At 48.0% G+C, this 9197-nt stretch overlaps 1 protein-coding gene across 1 annotated transcript; it reads left to right on the top strand.

Annotated features, from left to right (window-relative positions):
- Positions 1–2124: 2124 nt before the first annotated feature.
- Positions 2125–3471, top strand: LOC137645473 (involucrin-like). The gene is made up of 2 exons (XM_068378278.1): positions 2125–2636; positions 2721–3471. The coding sequence occupies exons 1-2, from the start codon at positions 2125–2127 to the stop codon at positions 3469–3471; spliced, it is 1263 nt and encodes a 420-aa protein (XP_068234379.1).
- Positions 3472–9197: the final 5726 nt, after the last annotated feature.

Raw genomic sequence — 9197 nt, 5'->3', positions numbered from 1 at the left:
GTGCACTTCCTCAGAGAGGTGCGCCAGGTATCCCTCGCTGAGCAGCAAGGGTGTGACAGAGTGCACTTCCTCAGAGAAGTTCGCCAGGAATCCCTCGCTGAGCAGCAAGGGTGTGACAGAGTGCACTTCCTCAGAGAAATTTGCCAGGAATCCCTCGCTGAGCAGCAAGGGTGTGACAGAGTGCACTTCCTCAGAGAGGTGCGCCAGGAATCCCTCACTGAGCAGCAATGGTGTGACACAGTGCATTTCCTCAGAGAAGTTCGCCAGGAATCCCTCGCTGAGCAGCAAGGGTGTGTCGGAGTGCACTTCCTCAGAGAAGATCGCCAGGAATCCCTCGCTGAGCAGCAAGGGTGTGACAGAGTGCACTTCCTCAGAGAAGTTTGCCAGGAATCCCTCACTGAGCAGCAAGGGTGCGACAGACTGCACTTCCTCAGAGAGGTGCGCAAGGAATTCCTCGCTGAACAGCAAGGGTGTGACAGAGTGCACTTCCTCAGAGAAGTTCGACAGGAAACCCTCGCTGAGCAGCAAGGGTGTGAGAGAGTGCACTTCCTAAGAGAAGTTTGCCAAGAATCCATCGCTGAGCAGCAAGGGTGTGACAGAGTGCACTTCCTCAGGGAAGTGCACAAGGAATCCCTCGCTGAGCAGCAAGGTGTGACAGAGTGCACTTCCTCAGAGAAGTTTGCCAGGTATCCCTCGCTGAGCAGCAAGGGTGTGACAGAGTGCACTTCCTCAGAAAAGTTCGCCAGGAATCCCTCGCTGAGCAGCAAGGGTGTGACAGAGTGCACTTCCTCAGAGAGGTGCACCAGGAATCCCTCGCTGAGCAGTAAGGGTGTAACAGAGTGCATTTCCTCAGCGTGAGATGCGCCAGGAATCCCTCACTGAGTAGCAAGGGAGTTAGAGAGTGCACTTCCTCAGAGCAAGGTGCGCCAGGAATCCCTCGCTGAGCAGTATGGGTGTGAGAGAGTGTACTTCCTCAGAGCGAGGTGCGCCAGGAATCCCTCGCTGAGCAGCAAGGGTGTGACAGAGTGCACTTCCTCAGAGAGGTGCGCCAGGTATCCATCGCTGAGCTGCAAGGGTGTGACAGAGTGCACTTCCTCAGAGAAGTTTGCCAGGAATCCCTCTTTGAACAGCAATGGTGTGACAGAGTGCACTTCCTCAGAGAGGTGCGCCAGGTATCCCTCGCTGAGCAGCAAGGGTGTGAAAGAGTGCACTTCCTCAGAGAAGTTCGCCAGGAAACCCTCGCTGAGCAGCAAGGGTGTGACAGAGTGCACTTCCTCAGAGAGGTGCGCCAGGTATCCCTCGCTGACCAGCAAGGGTGTGACTGAGTGCACTTCCTCAGAGAAGTTCGCCAGGAATCCCTCGCTGAGCAGCAAGGGTGTGACAGAGTGCACTTCCTCAGAGAGGTGCGCCAGGTATCCCTCGCTGAGCAGCAAGGGTGTGACAGAGTGCACTTCCTCAGAGAAGCTCGCCAGGAATCCCTCGCTGAGCAGCAAGGGTGTGAGAGAGTGCACTTCCTCAGAGAAGTGCACCAGGTATCCCTCGCTGAGCAGCAAGGGTGTGACAGAGTGCACTTCCTCAGAGAAGTTCGCCAGGAATCCCTCGCTAAGCAGCAAGGGTGTGACAGAGTGCACTTCCTCAGAGAGGTGCACCAGGTATCCCTCGCTGAGCAGCAAGGGTGTGACAGAGTGCACTTCCTCAGAGAAGTTCGCCCGGAATCCCTCGCTGAGCAGCAAGGGTGTGACAGAGTGCACTTCCTCAGAGAGATGCGCCAGGAATCCCTCGCTGAGCAGCAAGGGTGTGACAGGGTGCACTTCCTCAGAGAAGTTCGCCAGGAATCCCTCGCTGAGCAGCAAGGGTGTGACAGAGTGCACTTCCTCAGAGCGAGGTGCGCCAGGAATCCCTCGCTGAGCAGCAAGGGTTGACAGAGTGCACTTCCTCAGAGAAGTTTGCCAGGAATCCCTCGCTGAGCAGCAAGGGTGTGAGAGAGTGCACTTCCTCAGAGAGGTGCACCGGGAATCCCTCGCTGAGCAGAAAGGGTGTGACAGAGTGCACTTCCTCAGAGAAGTTCGCCAGGAATCCCTCGCTGAGTAGCAAGGGTGTGACAGAGTGCACTTCCTCAGAGAGATGCGCCAGGAATCCCTCGCTGAGCAGCAAGGGTGTGACAGGGTGCACTTCCTCAGAGACGTTCGCCAGGAATCCCTCGCTGAGCAGCAAGGGTGTGACAGAGTGCACTTCCTCAGAGAGGTGCGCCAGGAATCCCTCACTGAGCAGCAAGGGTGTGACAGAGTGCACTTCCTCAGAGAAGTTCGCCAGGAATCCCTCGCTGAGCAGCAAGGGTGTGACAGAGTGCACTTCCTCAGAGAGCTGTGCCAGGAATCCCTCACTGAGCAGCAATGGTGTGACACAGTGCACTTCCTCAGAGAAGTTTGCCAGGAATCCCTCGCTGAGCAGCAAGGGTGTGACAGAGTGCACTTCCTCAGAGAAGTTCGCCAGGAATCCCCCGCTGAGCAGCAAGGGTGTGACAGAGTGCACTTCCTCAGAGAATTTCGCCAGGAATCCCTCGCTGAGCAGCAAGGGTGTGTCAGAGTGCACTTCCTCAGAGAGGTGCACCAGGAATCCCTCGCTGAGCAGCAAGGGTGTGACAGAGTGCACTTCCTCAGAGAGGTGCACTAGGAATCCCTCGCTGAGCAGCAAGGGTGTGACTGAGTGCACTTCTTCAGAGAGGTGCACCAGGTATCCCTCGCTGAGCAGCAAGGGTGTGACAGAGTGCACTTATTCAGAGAAGTACGCCAGGAATCCCTCGCTGAGCAGCAAGGGTGTGACAGAGTGCACTTCCTCAGAGAGGTGCACCAGGTATCCCTCTCTGAGCAGCAAGGGTGTGACAGAGTGCACTTCATAAGAGAGGTGCGCCAGGTATCCCTCGCTGAGCAGCAAGGGTGTGACAGAGTGCACTTCCTCAGAGAAGTTCGCCAGGAATCCCTCATTGAGCAGCAAGGTTGTGACAGAGTGCACTTCCTCAGAGAAGTTCGCCAGGAATCCCTCGCTGAGCAGCAAGGGTGTGACAGAGTGCAATTCCTCAGAGAGGTGCACCAGGTATCCCTCTCTGAGCAGCAAGGGTGTGACAGAGTGCACTTCCTCCGAGAAGTTCGACAGGAATCCCTCGCTGAGCAGCAAGGGTGTGACAGAGTGCACTTCCTCAGAGAGGTGCACCAGGAATTCCTCATTGAGCAGCAAGGGTGTGACAGAGTGCACTTCTTCAGAGAAGTTCGCCAGGAATCCTTTGCTGAGCAGCAAGGGTGTGACAGAGTGCACTTCCTCAGAGAGGTGCGCCAGGTATCCCACGCTGAGCAGCAAGGGTGTGACAGAGTGCACTTCCTCAGAGGGAGGTGCGCCATGAATCCCTCGCCGAGTAACAAGGGTGTGACAGAGTGTACTTCCTCAGAGCGAGGTGCGCTAGGAATCCCTCACTGAGCAGAAAGGGTGTGACAGAGGGCACTTCCTCAGAGCGAGGTGCGCCATGAATCCCTCGCTGAGTAACTGGGGTGTGACAGAGTGTACTTCCTCAGAGCGAGGTGCGCCAGGAATCCCTCGCTGAGCAGCAAGGTTGTGACAGAGTGCACTTCCTCAGAGCGAGGTGCGCCATGAATCCCTCGCTGAGTAACAAGGGTGTGACAGAGTGTACTTCCTCAGAGCGAGGTGCGCCAGGAATCCCTCGCTGAGCAGCAAGGGTGTGTCAGAGTGCACTTCCTTAGAGAAGTTCGCCAGGAATCCCTCGCTGAGCAGCAAGGGTGTGACAGAGTGCACTTCCTCAGAGCGAGGTGCGCCATGAATCCCTCGCTGAGCAGCAAGGGTGTGTCAGAGTGTACTTCCTCAGAGAAGTTCGCCAGGAATCCCTCACTGAGCAGCAAGGGTGTGTCAGAGTGCACTTCCTCAGAGAAGTTCGCCAGGAATCCCTCGCTGAGCAGCAAGGGTGTGACAGAGTGCACTTCCTCAGAGCGAGGTGCGCCATGAATCCCTCGCTGAGTAACAAGGGTGTGACAGAGTGTACTTCCTCAGAGCGAGGTGCGCCAGGAATCCCTTCGCTGAGCAGCAAGGGTATGTCAGAGTGCACTTCCTCAGAGAAGTTCGCCATGAATCCCTCGCTGAGCAGCAAGGGTGTGACAGAGTGCACTTCCTCAGAGCGAGGTGCACCATGAATCCCTCGCTGAGTAACAAGGGTGTGACAGAGTGTACTTCCTCAGAGCAAGGTGCGCCATGAATCCCTCGCTGAGTAACAAGGGTGTGACAGAGTGTACTTCCTCAGAGCGAGGTGCGCCAGGAATCCCTTCGCTGAGCAGCAAGGGTATGTCAGAGTGCACTTCCTCAGAGAAGTTCGCCATGAATCCCTCGCTGAGCAGCAAGGGTGTGACAGAGTGCACTTCCTCAGAGCGAGGTGCACCATGAATCCCTCGCTGAGTAACAAGGGTGTGACAACGTGTACTTCCTCAGAGCGAGGTGCGCCATGAATCCCTCGCTGAGTAACAAGGGTGTGACAGAGTGTACTTCCTCAGAGCGAGGTGCGCCATGAATCCCTCGCTGAGCAGCAAGGGTGTGTCAGAGTGCACTTCCTCAGAGAAGTTTGCCAGGAATCCCTCGCTGAGCAGCAAGGGTGTGTCAGAGTGCACTTCCTCAGAGCGAGGTGCGCCATGAATCCCTCGCTGAGTAACACGGGTGTGACAGAGTGTACTTCCTCAGAGCGAGGTGCGCCAGGAATCCCTCGCTGAGTAACAAGGGTGTGACAGAGTGTACTTCCTCAGATCGAGGTGCGCCATGAATCCCTCGTTGAGCAGCAAGGGTGTGTCAGAGTGCACTTCCTCAGAGAAGTTCGCCAGGAATCCCTCGCTGAGCAGCAAGGATGTGTCAGAGTGCACTTCCTCAGAGAAGTTCGCCATGAATCCCTCGCTGAGCAGAAAGGGTTTGACAGAGTGCACTTCCTCAGAAGGAGGTGCGCCATGAATCCCTCGCTGAGCAGCAAGGGTGTGACAGAGTGTACTTCCTCAGAGCGAGGTGCGCCAGGAATCCCTCGCTGAGCAGCAAGGGTGTGTCAGAGTGCACTTCCTCCGAGAAGTTCGCCATGAATCCCTCGCTGAGCAGCAAGGGTGTGACAGAGTGCACTTCCTCAGAGCGAGGTGCGCCATGAATCCCTCGCTGAGTAACAAGGGTGTGACAGAGTGTACTTCCTCAGAGCGAGGTGCGCCATGAATCCCTCGCTGAGTAACAAGGGTGTGACAGAGTGTACTTCCTCAGAGCGAGGTGCGCCATGAATCCCTCGCTGAGCAGCAAGGGTGTGTCAGAGTGCACTTCCTCAGAGAAGATCGCCAGGAATCCCTCGCTGAGCAGCAAGGGTGTGTCAGAGTGCACTTCCTCAGAGAAGTTCGCCAGGAATCCCTCGCTGAGCAGCAAGGGTGTGTCAGAGTGCACTTCCTCAGAGCGAGGTGCGCTGAGAATCCATGGTTCCGACCAAGGTCTATAGATATCGAACTCAAAAATCAAGATTGAACTGCAGCCTACAGTTTCATGTTTTAGAAATAAGGGTCATAAGCTGTACAGTACATTGACCTGCTTCACATATAATGCAACCCTCATAATTTTCTATAGTACTCCCGCAAGCTTCCGTATCGTCAGTCTCCTCATTAATCAGACATTTTTACTGTAGGCCTCCGAACTTCATCCCCAATACACCTGACTTCTAAGTTCCATTCCTTCTACAACGATAATGATGGTCTTTCTGATACCCTTATTATTCTCCATTTATTTTTCCCCGTCCGATATCTCTGCCACACCATATACACACTTTGCAGTTTCATTGCTCTTCTTCTTCTTCTTTTTATTATTTTAATGATTATTATTATTATTTAGTAGTAGTAGTAGTAGTAGTAGTAGTAGTAGTAGCAGCAGCAGCAGCAGCAGCAGCAGTAGTAGTAGTAGTAGTAGCAGTTTACACATAATATAAGCTCAGAAGTAAACACAACTAAATAGATATGCAATAGTATGATTTTAGTGATATTCCTTTGTCATTTCTTGTATTAATTTCATACGATCATATTCATTTACGATTTTTAATAAATGCATAAAATTTCGAAGTATTCAAGTTAGTAACCGAAAAAGTATCAGAAAAGCAAAGCTTACGAATATTAGTTAAAAGGGAGTCGTTTTGCATAGATGATTGCAAGTTGTACTCGATTCTTATGAAATGTAACATTTTACGATTAAACAAATCGGAAGTACAACGACCCAGGGTTAGTCGAAGCCATTTTATTTTGACGACGATTTTTTTTCTTGTTATGGAAAAAAATAGTAGTTTATATGTTCAAAATGTTACTATACCTATAATTTCCGATGGAAGAACACTCAACAGAAGACCATAACATAGTACATTTTAAATATGACACAAACAGTAGACGTTTTCATTGTTCGACTTTAGTTCCCCCTCAACCCCCTGGTCTTCATTACTGGACATCAAAACCAAGAAAACATCCACAATTACTTGACCAACAGCAACCCGTGCAGACTTCCCAGCAAATAATCAACAACCACGCCAATTTGCAATGCCATAAACACAATTAGTCGACGGAAAGGCACGCTAGGGCTAGCCACACACGAGGGCGAAGCCATCTTTTTTTCTTTCTTGTTTCATTCTCTCATGGAGAACGTTTGGCGCGGTGCGTGTAAGTTACTTCCGTCACGATCCGGGGACCCACATCCGGGTGTAGTGTCCACCTGCCCATCGGGTTCCAGTTGCCTTTTATGGCCCATTACACCCAATTCTCTCACTTCCAATAACAAATGATATGAACAGGAAGATGGTTTGCCGTTGGATAAATAACTAATTGAATGGTAAACGAAAATGGCGTCTGCGGCACAATTCCATTTGACAAAAGCAACGAGTTTCAAACCTTCTTCGGCAAATGTAGAAGCATCTGGTAAATCTATCAAGAGTTTCTTATTACATCTAGAAACTAAACCGACTATAAATCATAATCAAATTAAAGAAACAAAATACATGTCACCCTTCAAAAAAAAAAAAAAGAAAAAAAAGTTCAGAAGCTTTATTGGGGGGCAATCGGGCTCCGTTCTTTCTTGCAATTGTTTAACTTTTTAACTGGATTATGACGCCAGTCACTACACAGTAGCCTTTACCGCTGGTTTGCCCTCCCAGGGGAATGTTTTCTGTCCATTATTCTTTGATAGAGAGCCATAAAATAAAAACGAAAAAAGCTGTTTACTGCCATGACCTGTGCGAGCATACATACACACACACACATCGGCCATTCTAACCAAGGATGACACCAAATAAATATCGCAATGGCGTTGGTTGTTGCAACCAGCTATGAATGAAGCAATTGCAAAATACTCGTCCTTCGAAAACCTAATTCTGAAGAACATTTTGGGTTAAGGAGGGGATAGGACTTTATGGATTTTAGGGCCCGCAGCCTGGAGCTGAAGGCTAGGAGACTATTCAGCGCAAAGTGTAAAAGGAGAAAACACTGCAGTTGCACTATGAAGTAAAGGTTAGAAAAAATGGATGGCAAAATAGAAGAAAATAAATAGAAAAACACGGATAAAGTATAAAGCTAGAAAGTGGGGACCTTTTTTACAAGACCAGAAATGGAGATTTTATGAAGCTAATAATAAAATATTTTGAAAGACACCGTCAAGCATTAATTGCTTTAGATTTTTATTTTGTTCGGTATGACTCTTTTTAGTACATTGCCAATCCTATCTAGTAAAACTTTACCAAACGGAAAAATTACTTTATCAATGATAATTACACTAACAACAAAAAGAATATCAACAACAACAATAAGGATGATAAATTCCATTAACATAGAAGTTCTGAGATGTGGATATTCCCTAATAAAATCTGATGTGTCTCACCTACGTAACTTTTTTTTTTTTCTAGCGATCGTGGAATACTCTTTGCAATCAAACTGATTGTAATGTATTGAAGCAACAAATATTAAACAATATTAGGGGATGTTCCTTACATTCCCAATAAATATTAGATGCGACAAATAGGCAAGTTTTTTTTGGCTATACAAACACATAGTGCGCACACACGCACGCGCACAAACACACACACACACACATATATATATATATATATATATATATATATATATAAATATATATATATATATATATATATATATATATATATAAATATATATATATATATATATATATATATATATATATATATATATATATATATATATATATATATATATATATATACACGCTTGTGTGTGATAGATTCATTGAGACGGAAGAACTCCTCGGATAGATAATTGAACCGTTCGGCTCGACATTTACTGGACAAATGACGGAAAAAAAATAATTGAAGATTTGAAGCTGAAAACAGGTTTAAGAGGATTAAAATATTCCCGTCCTATTGTCAACACTGCTTTTGGAAAGATAGTAAGCAAAAATAAGTAACATACTCTATACAGCATGGATCACACATACGCGGATTTGGCGCGACCCCTCCCCGAACAAAAATTAAAATTAATGCCATTATTACAAAATCGGCATTGTGTCAACAGTCGGATTCTGAATCATCCATTATTTTGTTGGCGGTGGCATAATTTGGGAAGTCCGGGATAGCCCTAAAAAATTTGGAACTCTGAAAAAAAAAAAATAAACATTGAAAGCCCCGTCGACAAACCTCATGTTGTCATAAACTTTTACCTGCCAAGTCATGAGTTGCTGGAGTTGTGGTGTTGCAATGTTAATCAGATAGCTTTGGCCTTTGTCCAAGACTGGTCACATTTGTTTCAAATTTGAACTTCTAAAATTCCAGCGATTCAACTGCAAAATTAGGAAGATCACTCCACAATCTGATCACAGCAGGAGTAAAGCGTCTAGAATACTGTGGTGGTGTTGAGACTTAAGATGAGATAGACACAACTGCTTATCTAGTACTATATACAGGATGGTAGGGCCTGGGAAGATTTGGATGCAAAGAATGGTCAAAATCATGAAAATTCTTAATCAACTTGCATAAAGAACCAAATAAACGACGGTGCCAGCGATTAATATTCAGCTCAGAATAAGGAATTAAATAAACAGCACATTTCTATCCAACAAATTAAAACGAGATTTAGCAGCTTAAGACCAGACAGAAAAACAATACTCGAAACAAGGTAGAATTAAAA

Source organism: Palaemon carinicauda, chromosome 8, assembly GCF_036898095.1.
Source record: "Palaemon carinicauda isolate YSFRI2023 chromosome 8, ASM3689809v2, whole genome shotgun sequence".
NCBI classification, from domain to species: Eukaryota; Metazoa; Arthropoda; class Malacostraca; order Decapoda; family Palaemonidae; genus Palaemon; species Palaemon carinicauda.
The sequence above is the reverse complement of the archived record's forward strand: the minus strand, read 5'-3'. Positions and strand labels throughout refer to the sequence as shown.

Excerpts from the sequence above, each read along its gene's own strand:
- LOC137645473 (XM_068378278.1), top strand. The coding sequence starts at position 2,125 with ATGCGCCAGGAATCCCTCGCTGAGCAGCAAGGGTGTGACAGGGTGCAC. Across the intron at positions 2,637-2,720 it reads TCCCTCGCTGAGCAGCAAGG|AGAGGTGCACCAGGTATCCC; the intron begins GTGTGACAGAGT and ends GCACTTCTTCAG.